This window comes from Lytechinus variegatus, chromosome 2 (assembly GCF_018143015.1).
Source record: "Lytechinus variegatus isolate NC3 chromosome 2, Lvar_3.0, whole genome shotgun sequence".
In the NCBI taxonomy this organism is placed as follows: domain Eukaryota; kingdom Metazoa; phylum Echinodermata; class Echinoidea; order Temnopleuroida; family Toxopneustidae; genus Lytechinus; species Lytechinus variegatus.
In genome coordinates, this window is record NC_054741.1 from 38,643,550 (window position 1) to 38,659,965 (window position 16,416).

At 35.5% G+C, this 16,416-nt stretch overlaps 1 protein-coding gene across 3 annotated transcripts in view; it reads right to left on the reverse strand.

Moving 5' to 3' along the window:
- LOC121408056 (GPI ethanolamine phosphate transferase 1-like) overlaps positions 1 to 16,416 on the reverse strand; it is a 54,360-nt gene that overhangs the window by 10,904 nt on the left and 27,040 nt on the right. For all 3 annotated transcript variants that reach the window (XM_041599378.1, XM_041599379.1, XM_041599377.1), the window contains exons 11-16: positions 15,848 to 16,093; positions 9,534 to 9,729; positions 5,975 to 6,066; positions 2,353 to 2,670; positions 1,392 to 1,482; positions 853 to 1,001 (exon numbers count right to left, since the gene is read on the reverse strand). In XM_041599378.1, the coding sequence (XP_041455312.1) occupies positions 853 to 1,001; positions 1,392 to 1,482; positions 2,353 to 2,670; positions 5,975 to 6,066; positions 9,534 to 9,729; positions 15,848 to 16,093 (1,092 nt within the window). The remainder of the gene's footprint in view (positions 1 to 852; positions 1,002 to 1,391; positions 1,483 to 2,352; positions 2,671 to 5,974; positions 6,067 to 9,533; positions 9,730 to 15,847; positions 16,094 to 16,416) is intronic.

Here is a 16,416-nt window from a genome sequence, read left to right on the forward strand (position 1 = left end):
ATTCAGCACCACCGATGGCACGTAGTCTGGGGCAGGATGCACCCCCGTCCCATCCTTAACTCCGATGTATGCCACTTAGACACCGTTGGAGTGCTGTTTAGCAAGATCTGCGACAGCGGGACTTTGGAACTTTGTCGTTAAAGCATTGATTCTTCGGAGAATGAACTATTCATCAAAGAATGAACAGAATGGTGATGTATGGAACTAAAACAATGAGCGTGATTGGATTCTAAGAACAGTTGCATATATATGCGCTTATTTTCCAGTGATTATCGTAGAGAGAGTACATTTAATTTAGCAAAGAAATGGTTCAGAATTAGAGAGTGGATAGTAGAGGGAAAACCAATGTAAGAGGCTCATAGATATTAAGTAAACGAGTTGGTATACCGTAGGTTTAAGATTTGGAGAGGTTGCGATCAGGTCAGTACAGGATCTGATTTGTACATGTTAGCCCTAGAGGCAGGTATGGTTGTGAAACGTGGAAATATTATTTGACAATTATTGTTACTTGGAGAGAGATAGGAGGTGTTATCCTTTAGAAATAAAGAATCTGAGTTAAAGACATGGCTGATGTGAATATTGTTTTTATTTTGTTGTTCCCATGTGACAGCTGGGGATGCCATTCCTAAATTGAGAGGTATGACTCTGCCAGAGATAGAACTCACAGCTTCTCATTCATGAGGCAGACGGTCAACCAATCGAGCAAATACGCCCGGTTGATGATGCAAGCAATACCACCACTCCAAAGATAAGTGTTGTCAGATATACATGGTCGTCCCATTATGCTAGCCTGTATAAATTATTCTGACAGCATTTCGATATCACTGAACAAGACTTTGAGGAAGCCATTACCTATTTATACTGGCTATGTTGCCTGTTCCAAAGAAAGCAGTAAGAATGAAGAAGACAAAGATCCAGGCACAGCGTAGATCAGTCATAGCTAGCTTTCTAGGTGGAGACTTCTCAAGGTTTGCCTCTTCATTGAAAGATACTTGGTGGATCTATAAAAAGATAAATTAATACAATACAATATCAGAGAACTAAGGCTGAATATTCTTTGCACTCAGATGTCGCCATCCCCAGTGAATATATAACTTCTGTAGAAAATAAAGAGATTTGGCCTGCTCCTATGAGGTTAGGTCTATGGAAATCAGGTTTCGAGCTCAAAATTACACAATATGCAATCTTAACATAGAATGCATTTCATACAGTGGTTTCTGTGTGTAAAAAAATATTATGGAATATGTTAAATCATTTTCAAATGGGTAAAAAAGAAATACAATCACCCCCCCCACCTCTCTCTACACAACCTACCAATAACTAGAATAATAAATGAATAATTGAAATGTATATAACTAAAAATAATTAAAAATAACAGTATAGTGTCCTACCTTATGAGTCACCTGTTGATTGAGATTAGATTCACATAGGATCCAGAAAAACATTACATAACACAAACATAAACAAAACAAACCTTCATGTCTGGAAGACGTCGTTAAGAAAAACCATTCCCACATTTACCATTGATTAATACACAGTTTGCAAACACAACACCTCTTCATACTAATCATGTCATATCATTTGTTTTCTTAGTATTTGGCCTTGTCACAAAGCCTTTTGATAAAGAATTCACCATTCTTCATTCAATAATTTCCACACATCTTGCCGATTTGCCCTTCTCTATTTTCTTTATGTATGTATCAATACAGGCTTCACTTAAAGCACAAATCTGGTAATGAGAGTGAGTAATATTCATATTCATCATTAATATTATTCATTTTGAAATTCATTAAATTAAACAAGCAGAAAATCAATATTTCTTGTCACCATATCATCATGAGTCTCTAAATCTTGTAAGTTCTGACTAAGTCTACAAATAAACCAAACAATGTGATATAATTAAATCATTTTGCCTCCGACGAAGATTCTGCTAGGATCGAAAGCTTAGGCCCCTTTTGACTCTCTAATTTACTCCATTGGCTCTTTTTTTAGATAAGCATTTTTCAGCAGCTTCTTTTTGCCATAATTAAATCTAGGATAAAAACCATGCATGCCAAAATTCACCAACAGAGATACCTAGATGGAAACATGTATCCTTATTGCCTTGAGAAAAAAATAACATAAATACTGATGAAATGATGTATATACTTGATGTGCTCATCAACAAGCAATTGCTCATTTTCTAATCAGAATAATTAAAAAGAAAATAATAATTTATACACAAAAACACCAGATTGGTAATTTTGTTGGATTTTGATTGAATTATTTGATTGTTAACACTTCTGCTGTATGTACTTTATTTCACTATCCATATCAGAGCATATCAAAAACTACCAAATCTGGAAAGGATACGAGGTACTGAGGAGCATATAAACTGTCGACAGCGAGAGGGCCACACCCAATAAACGATGACAAATCATCACACTGCTAAACGATGGTAAAACAAACGCAGCCAATAGCATTGTCCAGCTAAATATCTTGTTTGGAAGTGGGACACCCTCTTTGTTGGTGATACATATCCATGTGATGTAGACCACCATGACTGATATTAGAAGGAAAGTAATCTGTAGCCATGTTAAGAGAGGATTAATTGATGTTGATGACTGCTGTCTTAAGAGATGTCTGAATAAGATATATCCACTGATGGCTGACAGTATTCCAGCTAGTACCCTGAAAATAAAATAAATTAAAACAAAATTGAAATTCAAAATAAAGCTGTAATATGAATAAAAATAATAAGCATTTCACAGCAGTTATAGCTGTGTCAACTTCTTAATCAAAATGCTTACCGACAGTAAGCTAGCACCCTGTTAAATATTTTTTGAAAAATAGAATTAAAGCTATCTACTGGTAAATATAAAGCATTGCACAAGAGTGATTGGCTGTGTCAATTATTCCTTTAGGAGTATATTTACAAAAAATCGGCAAAAGCAGTGATAATAAATATTTAACATACGTTCAACATTTATTTAATACCGGTAATTCAAACAACAAATTCAATTGTCTATAGTTCTGGTAAAGATGCAAGACTGTAAAAGTAAGCCCTAAACTCTGATGCACTTTTCATAAGCCAACTATTACCAAGAAAAAAATTAGAAAAGATACAATATTCCAAGAAATGGTTGGATCATATAACGACCATAAACCGGACATGACCCTTCATTACTTGGAATTCATCATTGAATCACAACGTTCACAAGTTCATTGCCAATATTTTGGTGAATCAACCAAGGTTCATCTCTATTTGTAAAAAAGCAACACATTTCCCTATCTATCACCTGGAAAAACCTGAATATTGCAAATCATTCTGATAGTTCAATACAGCCCTTGTTATAACAGAGTTAGTGGTACCCATAGTGCAGTTTCAAGGCAAACATAGGCTACGTCCTACTGGAGAGTGAGAAACCACTAACTTAAAACATCAAACCCTATTTGGCTGCTTCCAGGGACTAGCACGTGAATACAAAATTATTCAATGTACATATATGATCATAAGAATGTATACACACAATATGTAAGTTAACTTTTGTTCTCCATACATGTACATACAGATATTTCAATACGTCTGTGTGTATGGATATACCCGGCAGGTTGCTTGTCTCTATGAATATATATTTTTAACTTCTTTTTTATGTGCTCATTGTTTGTATTTATACATGTATGTATTTTTACTTGTTTGCAGGGCCTCCAGGAAAAACAGTGCTTAGTCCACTGACGGGGTTGGTAAATAAATGAATAAATAAATAAATACACAGGTCGTATTTCATACAAGTGTGTCTATATCAATAAGCTGGCATAAAATAACTGTATCAAAATGCCATTCATGATATTCAATCTCTATCTTTCAATCAGACACAAACTACACTATTTTGCAAAATGTCACCCCAATATGTCAACCCAAACTCAATTAGCAAATTCTATGAAGACCTAACCACTGCTGCTTAAAAGAAAAAAGGATTCAAACTTTCAGGATATTGGGCAAACCATACAATTACTTTCACTCTTCACAATGGAAATTTGAGGAAGAAATACCCCTTTTCAGATAAAATTATGTACGGTACATCTGTAACAACAAACCCCTCAAAACTAGGAATAATCATTCATTACATCAATGCCCTATCTATTGGTTGTGGCCTTAAGGATAATGAAAATAAGCAAAATTGGTTGCATGGAAATAAATTCTAAGAACTGCAGTAAGAGAGGTTTGTTTGAAGAAGGGTTAAGATTTTACTAGTATTGCTCAGTATTGCTCTTATGGAGTGATTATTGACTGGAGGAAGAAGTGTAATTTAAGCATGACTTTGGTATAAATCAAAATATATCAAATATAACTTATGTATAATTCAAGTATTAATTTTGATGTCTCTTAATTCAGAATTCAATTCAACAGTATGTCAGCATGCAAGTAATATTGGAAAGCCACTGATCCCAAACCATCATTATCTGATGCTCTATTGCTCCAGACACCCAGAACAAAATACAAACGGGTTGACCATGCATTCTCTGTTATAGGACCAAAGCTATGGAATCATTTGCCCATCCAGTTACGCCAAATTTCATCAACAGAAACATTCAAGTCCCAACTGAAAACTTATTTGTTCTCCCATAACAGTTTAATAGTGTGTTTATTCAAAAGAATTTAAAATTCCATTCTTTTTCGTTCTATATTATTGCGTGTGTGTTTATTTTTCTTGAAGGGCCATGAGCACCAAACGGTGGACCTGTGCGCTATATAATTAGCCACTATTATTATCTTGAGAAGAATTTAGAGGCATCTTCCTCATTGCTTTCAAGATAATACCAGTCAGACAAATAACATACTGCTATTTTTATCTAGACAATCATTCTTCCCTAAAGGCCTGATTGATGTAGTCCCTGTTTTAACATACCTTGCAATTCTAATAAATTACTTCATAAGCTGAATCATTTCCATGAAATACGACTGTCTTTTTTAAAATAGTTGTGATAAAGAACTGATACATAAATTCAAACAGCTGCTTGGCACCGTTAACATTTTAGAGAGAGGTTATTAATCATTAATACAAGGAACTCCACTGGTTCAGTACCACATAGAAGGTCATAAACTGATTTATGATTTCACATTGAAGCATCATTAATGCTTCATAAGTCATTCGCTTCAACTTTAAAGGCTATTTATGCAAGTTGCAATAGATGTCTTTCACTTATGGAAGATTCAAGGATTTCCCTAAACAAAACTTGAAAATTTGAAGTAAAATAAGAAAATAGGATGTTGAAATAGAGCTATGTAACATCCATGTATTAATAGAAAGTATTTACAAATATGGCACATTCAATAATCTGGATATCAGTGAATGTCAGTCTTCAGAATACTAAGCTTTTCTTAATGCATTGTCTGTGCTGCTGAATCAAACACTAAGCTGAAATAGTGGTTTTGGTGTTTGTCATTTTAATCCCAGTGTTGACAGATAATATTCATTTAAAGTTTGCATTTTTTTTTCTTTGACAAACCTTCATTCTGGACCTAGGATTAAATTAAAATGACAAGAAGATGAATGATGTACTTTAACAATCTCAACCATCTTATAATGTGTCTAGTTTCACTTTTCAACAGACACCATTCATAACCTAATCCTGTTTAGTGTTTATATCATGGTCAATGCAATTCAAACACATCCTCATCCTCATTCATGTGATTCTTTCATTCTAGTTTCAAACACTTCAATGCAATTGAACATTCAAACACTTCTAAACAACTTCCGTTAAAACATATTTTAAAAAAAAACCTAAGAAATGCTCCACAGCCTAATTACAACTAATTAACTTGGAAATAGTTCTGCAATAGTGCTGCAGCCAAAGAAATTTGAAGTTGTTCATACGTTTAACTCAACATTAATTACCCGTAAGAATTTCTTTACAATATTTACAATGGACTGTAAATCCTTGTTTTATTGTGTCCAAATTCAATGACAGTAAGATTTTTTTGAATACTTACACAAGAGGTATGTTTGGATCTCTCCCAACGACAGGTAACATTGGAAAGATAGCTAAAACAAGACAGGACACCAACCAACCAGCACCATACAGCTTTATGAATAAACAAGAACAAAATAAACAGAGTAAATACTTGTTTTCTTTTATTCCATCATGTAAAGTGAATTAAAATAATTGTTGCTGCAGTAGAATCCACATGGTCAATCAGGGGAGTGTTTAGTGAAATATGTTTTTTTCATCAAAAAAAGAAAATATGTATTATCAACAATTACTATGGTAACATTCAGTCACCTATGCTTCTCGTTGGGGCGCAATAGCCGAGTCGGCAGAGCTAGGGTTTCAGATTTTGATAACCCGGGTTTGATTCCCACTTTGTGCGCAAGTGCCCTTTGGTATGGCATTCATCCTCATTACCAGATCCCTCGGAGAGGACCTTAAACCATCAGTCCTCTAGTTGCTTGCTTACAAGCATTCATGCTTTCTTAGCAGTCAGGTAAGAAAATCACCATCATTACAATTACCATTCTCAGTCAATCAAAATCATGGATATCTGTCGAATCTGACAACTTCTCAGACAAAAAATGTTGATGAAACATCTCCAAGTCAAGAATTATTTCAAAATGTTGTATGCGTGGCCAATCAAGAATGCAGATCTATGTGCAATTTCATCTGACAAGATTATATTTAGAATAATCATAATCAAACATTATCTGAAAAATGTCAATTATACATAAGTGCATAATCAACTAATTTCAATGTACACTATCTCTATGACATTTGACCTATGAACTGATGCAACTTATCAGACCATTCACATTTTAGTTCTAATAACGTGTGCCAATAAATATGCCGTTTTGTTCATAATTATTTTTTTTCTTAAACCAGCACTTGACATTTGACACTGAATTGAATTGAAATTGAATTTGTTTTAAACCAGCACTTGACATTTGACATTGAATTGAATTGAAATTGAATTTATTTGAACCAAATAATACCTAGTTTTGCCTAATGCATCACTTCTGGTGAAACAGATTTTTCTTTTCAATTTCACTTTAATCTGAGAGGACTTTGTTGGGTTGCGTATGATTTGTAAACCCAAAAGATACAAGGATGTATTGCCTTGAAAAGCTAATCATAAACTTCTATTGTACTTCATCAAAGTATTCTTTCTAAGAATTACAAGTATGTTCATAATCATTTCATACAACTACTTCCTGCCAACACTATGAGTTCATCATAATTCAACTGAGGATAATGTCCCTAAATGGTACTTTCCCTTATGTTTGATATCCCCCCAAAATTACTTGTAGTCAATTGTTTCTTCTCATTGATAATTACAACATATTAGCTCAAAGTATCATGTGAAACATTCAATTCAATGAAAACCCTCTCCTATTGCAATAAACAACTTGACTTTTCTAACAAAGAAATCACTACACGATCCTTCATTGCTAGTGAGAAAAAAAAATGACAATACTCATGGCACTCCTGGTACTCCATTACGATTTTAAGTATTAAAAAAAATGCAGTAAAAAATTTCCTCTACAACAGTTTTTACATAGGTCAATCTATATCATCCACATACTCTCTGCACACTCTCAGCTAGCAATATAAATCAAGTGGATCAGTATTAAAGTGGAGGGGTATCAAACTATGCACACGTCTCACTAACTCATTAAATAAGTCAGATTGGATAAAACCTGCATGGAAAAGACTGACCTACTTATATTTCAGTGGTCAGTCTGTGACCTTGAGCTGAACTGTTTGTCTGAAGGTCAAATTACTCATAGGACGCATGTTTTTATATGATGCATACCATGGATAAGTTTGGCTAAACAGAAGCTAAATAATACAGAAAGTGTATTTTGGCATGGATATGTATGCCACAGGTGGGTGAAGGTCAATTGACCATTGAGGAGTATAATAGAAAATGTCCTGATTACAGTCACTGAACACGATTATCTGGGAATAATTTAACACAGAAAGTGCTGAATCTTCTCACGCTTGTACAGCAGCTGGATAAATTTGGATAGAGCTTTGCTTCAGGTGGATGACTGATATCTATGAGAAACTGCAAGATACACACAATTCCACATGGATGCAAAGCAGAGCACTTCTAATTGAATATTGATGTGAACTGATTAAGTTTTAACCAATATTTATTGTGATGGTTCATATCTTAAAATATTGCATAAGAAATGACTCTTTAATTGTGTATCCCCAAATATTCCATGGGAGTACCAAAACAAAAAAATATATGAAAAATTAACAGGTCATTTATTTATGTTAACATAATTAACAAATAAAGAAAAAGGTGTGGCCTGTGGTAAGGAAGATTGATGCAAGAATCTGTTTAATGTAGATGAAATCAGCATAGCCTAACTGGATATTAGATCAAATTGTAAACTGGATGAAGAGGTTAATAAGTCCAAATAGCTGTTAAACTCACTTAAACCAATCAGTTAACAACTTAACATCAATATTCAATTAGAAGTGCTCTGCTTTGCATCCATGTGGAATTGCATGTTTCTTGCAGTTTCTCATAGATACCAGTCATCCACCTGAAGCAAAGCTCTATCCAAACTTATTCAGCTGCTTGTTGATTATAGACTAAATGAGTTTAGACCAAACATCATTAGACCTAGTGGCAACTGATCTTTTAATTTCAACTCAAAACAAATGCCACACAAAAAAATACAATGATGTTTCATAATTCATAAGGTATATATATCGTAGAAATGCAAAAACAAAATTCTTTGTGAATATGATGTACATGTATATCAAGTACCCTGTTCAATTAGATTAGAGTGGAGGAAAGAGAAAGGTAAAGAGAAAAATATGACAACAGGGAGGGGGCAAACATTTAAAATGAGATATGGGGACAGACAGAGACAGAGGAGGAAAGGAGAGAAGAGAGGAAGAAAGAAGAGGAGCCAGAAGAAGAGAACATGAGGAGTGAAATAAAAGAAAATGGCATGAAAGCAAGATACAAAGACATTCAGGTTCCTCGATGGGACAATCTTAGAGGGAGAAAACCCCTCTCAATTTGGACAAATTGATGGTGGTAGATGTTGGCCAAAAGTGCCACTCTTAATTACCACCGGGGGTTGGTCCATAGAGGCAATGTCCTGGCATGTAGTCAAATATCATCTAAATTCAAATGACTCATTCAAACACAGTTGTCCATGTCCATCTTACCTACATATGATCCCACTCATCCGAAACATTTATAGAGAATAATAGATATATAAAACTCAAAAGTGATGTCAGAGCATCCAATGCTGGTCATATGCATGGTTGGAAGTCTACCAGAATCACTTCAGCAAGACAGCACCTATCACTGACCTTGAGAACTCTACTGATGCTCTTTTGTAAATCCATTACAGGTTGTAGTGAGAAAATGATACTCTTTATAGAACACCATTTGTCCTTTAAAGCACTGTCTTTGCTCTTTCCAAAACTAATAAAAGATAGTTGAAAGTGGTATAAAACACCGGATACATACACCGACATAGTGACTGTGTACCAATGGTTGGTGTGATAAGTGCTATCAAACTTACCTTGTTCTTATGTTTGACTCCACTGCACAGGGGCCAAAGAGCCACGCCCATCAGCCCAACAGAGATCACCATCCGGTAGAAGAGACTCAGTACCAGTGTTTCTATGGCAACCACACCCAGTATCCCATATCCTGCAATCTCCAGCGAGGAATGCCTGGTGGTGATGTTGATGAGAGACCTATAGAATACTTCCCACCTGCCAATCAATTCATAAAGAGAGACAGAGAGAGAGAAAGAGAGAGAGACAACACTCTTCCATTAATATGAGATTCACACTGTCTCCCGCTTACCGGGGACGGATAATCTTTTTTACAATGAAGTGTCCACACATCCCCTGATCTCACATTTTGTGCATGTGCACTAATGATGAAAACAGCTTGGAATGTCACACTGGATGGTTAATGTTCTGAGGAATGTCGCCTATTCTTCCCCCAAAAAAACAGGAGGAAGAAAAAGAGAGACAGGCAATTTTTTTTCTTGAGCGTTCAGACCACTCGTTTTCTGGGAGATCTGGTAAGCAGGGGTAATCTGAACATGGCGAATGAGACAATGACCATCGCTTGGCTAAAAGCCTAAATAAAAGGTTCAGTTGTGGTTATCACTATGGAGATTCATGCATTATACAACCAGACTGATCTATTTAGGATTGATAAACATCAATAAAATGAGAAAGAATGAGAAAAAGAGAGAGATGGACTATGACAGAGAGAAAGAGAGAGGGCCAACTAGAAAGGGAAAGAGGGAGAAACAGAGTAAAAGAGAGAAAGAGGAGAAAGATAAAATGAAATGTATTTGTCAGACTCAACAGAGTAAGTGAAAATTGTTTCAAGGAGTCAAGAGAAAGAACAAATGGGCAGAAGTTGATCAGAAATGATACACAGTGAAAGATGAAACTTTAACAGGAATATATGATGACAAAAAGGTAGAGGTAGAAATCAAGAAAGAAAATTAGAAAGGATGAATAAGATGAAGGCAGATATATCAAGCTAAGGTGAGAAATACCTGAGCAAACATATATTCACAGGCTGACAGGCAGACAAAACATTCAGGAGGTTGATTGTAAGAAACTTCCCTCTTTTATGGTATTGTCCCTGATATCACAGACCAAAATTGTGAAAGATATGTTGAAAATGATTTTATTTGTATCATGGAGCTAAATGCCCACAAACAAACACAATTTGCACAACCGATGAAACATAATGCATCCTTGAAAAACATTATAATGAAATGTCACGCTTCTAATTTCTTTTTAATCTCTTAGCAGTGAAAAATCCAATATCTTTTCTTCACCAAAATCCCCTAAAACCAGATCTAATGCTTCTTGGCACAGCTACCGAATAGCTTTTACACTCGTTCCACATCATGACTAATCTCTCACATTGACAATAACATTTTCTCGCCTGGGGGGAGGGCATCATATTATCTTGGAAGCTTAAAATGTTTGTCCTACATTTACCTGGAAACCATCAATACAAGTATATGAGTACACTTCAAGATAGTCAAATGATTTTCTTTCATAATGTAGAGGTATGGAGAATATCATGAACAGTATGACGAGAAAACATACATCCCCTCATCCCCGCCCCAAATCCACCGCCAGCCATGATGCCTTCATTTCAGATTCCGCTTGCGTGCAGACAGTTGCTAATGCAGGTATGCAAAGTACATCATAATGCAAGGTCAGCATCGCAACTGAATAACGCACTTGAAATATCATGACCATATATGGTGCGACATCAAGCGAGTATCGGATAACGACCCGGAGTGATAAAAAGTGCATCTCTCGGTGGTATGAGGTGGGCGAGGATGAATAAAGCTTGGTAAATATCAACGGAAGCACAACACATGTGTTACATTCAATGAGATAACTGTCAATCTGTGTTAGCATGATTATCACCAAGCCAACATCATCAGGCTTTAGGCAACCTGATACCACTTTGATTGTTTCATACAAGTCGCACAGATCATTCCCCATTTTACTCTTGTCTCTGATGTCTTCACAATAGATCTGATCTCTCTTCAAACCTCAGCATTTCTCACAGATCCCTGCAAAAGGAATGAAAATGACAAAAACTGCATTTTCACTGGAGTTAAGCAAGAAACTGCCAACTTGTATGACCAATATAGGAGCCCCATTGAGTTTTCTTAATAGGCAAGACACACTGGTTTCAAACCATGCAAAAACAAATGTTTAATGGCTTGACCAAGTGATTTTGATATATATTCCGCTATTTGGACTACAGGATACACAAATCAGCACATGTGGCACTGATCAATCAAATGCATATTTCAGTTATCATATCACGATGCAGGATACATAAAATCTTAATCTGTATCAACACAGGATTTGAACTGACCATTAAAGTGAAAGAGAAATCAAGATTTCCCCAATTAAGGGAACATTTTGGCTAGAATCCTGTTTGTGCGTCACCGGAAATAATATTAATGGCATGTTCAAAATGTGATGAACAACAGGGCATGCAAGTATTATTGGGGTATCTAAACACTTCTCCCTATTCTTTTTTTTATATTGGGTCCAATTAGCAACACCATAAAACAATTTGGAGGGGTTTACCCCATTGTCTCATATCATAATGAGAAATATTCATTGCAACATAAAATCAATCAATTAATTAATTAATTTCAAGGAATGAAGATTGTCAACATGAATTACTCATCTCTAAATATGGAATTATACTTCAAAATTTAATAAGAATAATAAAAAATCAAAGTAAATATTGTTACACAGACAATACAAAAAGTCATGAAATACATAAACAAGCCTTCTTTCTGTGTTCTATCTATTATGAAAGTGTATGATTTCATCTTTGTACATAATGAGTAATGACTGGGAAGCATTCCAACATGAGAATAGGGAGCAAATTCACTTACTGCAAATTGAAATGTCATTGGTTTTTATCAGAGGATACATCTACCACAATTAAAACTGCTCTACTAAAACCATGATGGGTTGTTTGGTTTGATATTTTAAAAAGAAAGTGGTGTCGTCTATTCATGTAACATAAATGAGATGTCCTGATAAAATATCAACTCTAACTCTCAACAAACCAAAGTAATAATAAATAAATAAATAAAAATAATGAATGAATAAAAAATGAATAAAAAACAATAAATAAATAAAAATAAATAGATTTTAAAAAATTAAAAATAAATAAATAAATCATAAGGGGTTGCAATTTTTCTAGCATGTTGAAATATAGTGATGAATTAGAACATTTATTAACCCTATTTTCCCAATCAGTTTTAGTTCATTGCATTATTTTTTTCCTTGGCATATTGATTAGCTTATCCAGCATACTCTCTTCAAAAGGCCTGAAAATACCCTGAATTTTGAACAATTTATCATCACTTTCCCTACAACGTAATTTTACCACTACCAATAAATCTGAAATCACACTCTCTTTCAACAAAAAATATAACTGGTCAGGATGTAAGGGATATGATACTCTTTACTGACTAAATCTCAATTGGTTTGAAAGTTACCACTCGCAATTGCCTTATATAATAATAGCTTTGTAGCATTTGTCCGGATTTAAAAACAGAAGTGTCACGATACCTCACATACTTCATCTGTTGCTCAAAATCCCTAACTCTACACCATATGTAATGTCAATTTAATCCAGATGAAGTTCTCTTCTTTATAATTCACTGAATATAGCAGCCAAAATATAAACAATCAAGATTGACAGTCTATTGGGGTCAACTGATTAGAGAAGTAGGGTAGATTTTAATGATTACTAAGGTTGAAAGTACAAGAGATGATGCATGGATCTGGAACACTTTCTGGTGGAACATTAACGATCCTCATAGCAAAATGAGCAATCAACAATTACCTCAACTCGATCAAATAAATCTCTCTCAAGTGAAGAGATGAATCTCCTTCGTGACATTGCAAATCAGACAAACTAAATCAGGGAAGTTCAATCAAAAGAAGAAAAGGTTGCAAAAAAGGTTTCCAACTCTTTGACCCATTTCTGTCAGATTTCAGAGGTGTTTGGGGATGAGACCTTCATAGCAGGGTCTGGCATTGATGGCATAATTCAAAGGATATTGAATAGAATGCTAAAAACAAATGAAAAAAAGAGAATAAACAATATGATTGATTCTAAACTAAGATAATATTTAAAGGTTTGCATGGTAATATGAATAATCATGGAGTGATTTATTATACACCATGTGTACAACTCCTGGAGGCACTGAGATTAAAGAGGATAGAGGTAGAAGTGAAATGGAGAGGCAAGAAAGTGGAGGTTAGAAAGTAGAGTATCTTTCGAAAATAAATGTATTCCTTAACCCTTTGAACCCGATAGGCCAGAATACCGGCCTACCAGTGAATGCGCATATACCCAATAGGCCGGAATACCGGCCTACAGCCACGTGACTTCAAAATGTCAGGTGATCTTTTACAATGATGCATCTCTCTAGTACGTGTACGTAGCAAAATGTGTAGGAATATTTAGTCGATAATTTCAGTCAAGGGCGACAATGGTTTCGCATCAAAAATGGCCAAAACATGCCACTTTTTTGTAGTTGCTCGTGTCGTATGTTTCGTAACACATGGTGTAATACGCGGCGAGTCAAGTGCTTACTATGGGGAAGCAACTGATATCTGACTTTGGTAAAAACAGTGATTTTGAGCCCAAAACAGACACTAAAGTTGATATTTCTGTTTGTAGACTAGGTCTACGGGAAGGTAAACAACTCCAGTCGGCTCGGTCCAGGTACTAGCGGGGGGGAAGATGACGTTGGGTCTCATATCATGGGAATTTGTGAATGTGGTCAATATGTGCAAATAATTCACCGCCCCTAATAATTTAGGGATCAAAGGTTTAAAAGACTGTAAACCAGAAGGAGAGGATGAGATGCTTGAGTAGAAGGCTGGTTGAGTTAGAGAGAGGCTTGAGTAGATTGGAGAAGATGGGGATGAAACATTCTTAGGAGGGTTTGTTTTGCAATGTTACAAAGGAGATTCATCTCTCTCCTTCTGCTCAAGCCTTTCATCCTGCCTTCTACCCAAGCTTTCCACTCCATCTGTACTGACTGCACAGAAACATTGTTAACACTAAGAATGTACTTACAGAGGCCCTGTTACAACCAGTACTGTGGCAGCGATGCCTACTGTACCAATAATGCATTACTTACCCATCGAAATAAATGTTTTGACTTCAAATCCGAAAAAATATGACCGGGCTTACTGTTAGCAATCTGTTAAGCTAACGTTTCTGTGCAGCCGGTACTGGTTTACAGTCCTTTTAATGACTACATTAATTTCCAAAAGATACTCTTCCTCACTTTCTCATTTCCATTGTACTTCTACCCCTATCCACCTTTATCTCAATCATTTGCAGGACTTAAAACATGGTATACCACAAACCACTTCCATGATTCAAAATTTAATTGTCAATCTTACAATTTAAGAAGTACCTGAAAACTATGAGTTTGAGGGTGGAATAAAGGCAACAAAAGTATAATTACAGATTTAATGTCCCTTACAGAATTTCAAAGAAATATTGTAGTTTTGCAACTTGATGATGGATGGAGGCTGTTTTTAAAACATCACAATTCATTAGATTTAAAATTCAAACAATTTTTTGGCCCACAACCGCACACCGGTGCATGGTCTCCATGACATTCTATTTACAGTGTATCCACTCTAGGTGGCTAGCAATTTAACGACCCAGATATAAACAAATGCATAAAGCCTGGCACACAATCCACCATCCATGCCCTCCGATTTTCCAAGACATCGTAACAGCATTATGATATGAACATTCCAACCTACAAAACTTCATTCAGAATCAATGATCTGAAATGTGGTATGAATACTAAAGTTGAACCCCAGTCAATTTGCCCCCTCCCTGTAGGATGAAAGCAAAATAAATTCCAACCCGTAATGGTGTCATTATCAGCTGTGACTTGAAGCAGACTTAGACTTTACTCCCACTCCCACAGCAATGCTGAATTCTGATTTAAGTATTGCAGCATATTGCCAATCTTCAAAAAAAATAATTGTACTACTTGAAACTTAATATTTAATACAAAATGTGAGTCATGAAATGTGTGGATATTAACAAACTAATTTGTGTATTCATTCATTGCTGGCCATCAAAGCACTAATGCAGTGTGCAGCCCATCCATCCCAACAAAATTTCAATGAAACCAAGCAAGGGTGCAAAGTTACAAGCCAAAAGATCGTTTAGATAATGAATTGTAATGTATTCAGAGAATGACCTTGTGTCTCGTTTATTGACAGTTTTCATGAGTAAAACCAAAACACTGCCTAGACGACTCACCTGTTGATGACTGCATACCAAAGAGGGACCGGTGTTAGAGCATAGATGTAGTAATTAACAGGGGATGATTGTAAAGCTAGCAGGACGACAATCAATCCAGCTATCATACAGAATGCAGGCAAGAGAGCATGATGAGTGTTACCATGGTTACAAGGCTTGGTGGGCATGGTGAGGTTGGTGTGGTACATGAGAAGGATATGAAGAATGTAGGCCATCCATCCAAGGTAGCTCAAAGTCACGCTAGATCTGGACATTGCAGAATAAAGAACATTAGGAGTCACAGCTTGATGATCTTCAGCAAATTTCTCTGCAGAATGATGTGAATGGTGTAACTATCATTTCTTACACAAACTGTTAAAACAAAATTCCATAAAATATGTACGTCCAACCCCATGTATGTGAGACTTTCGTGACATTTTCAGACCCTGATTTCTAGTTCTTTTGACAGTCTGTTATGCTCTCAAATGATCATGACTTGGTCCGTTTAGGAAGTGAAGTAAAACTTGAGGAAAATGGGGGTTGGATGTACAAAAAGGATTATTTTATGGAGATGCCCATTAATAAACCAA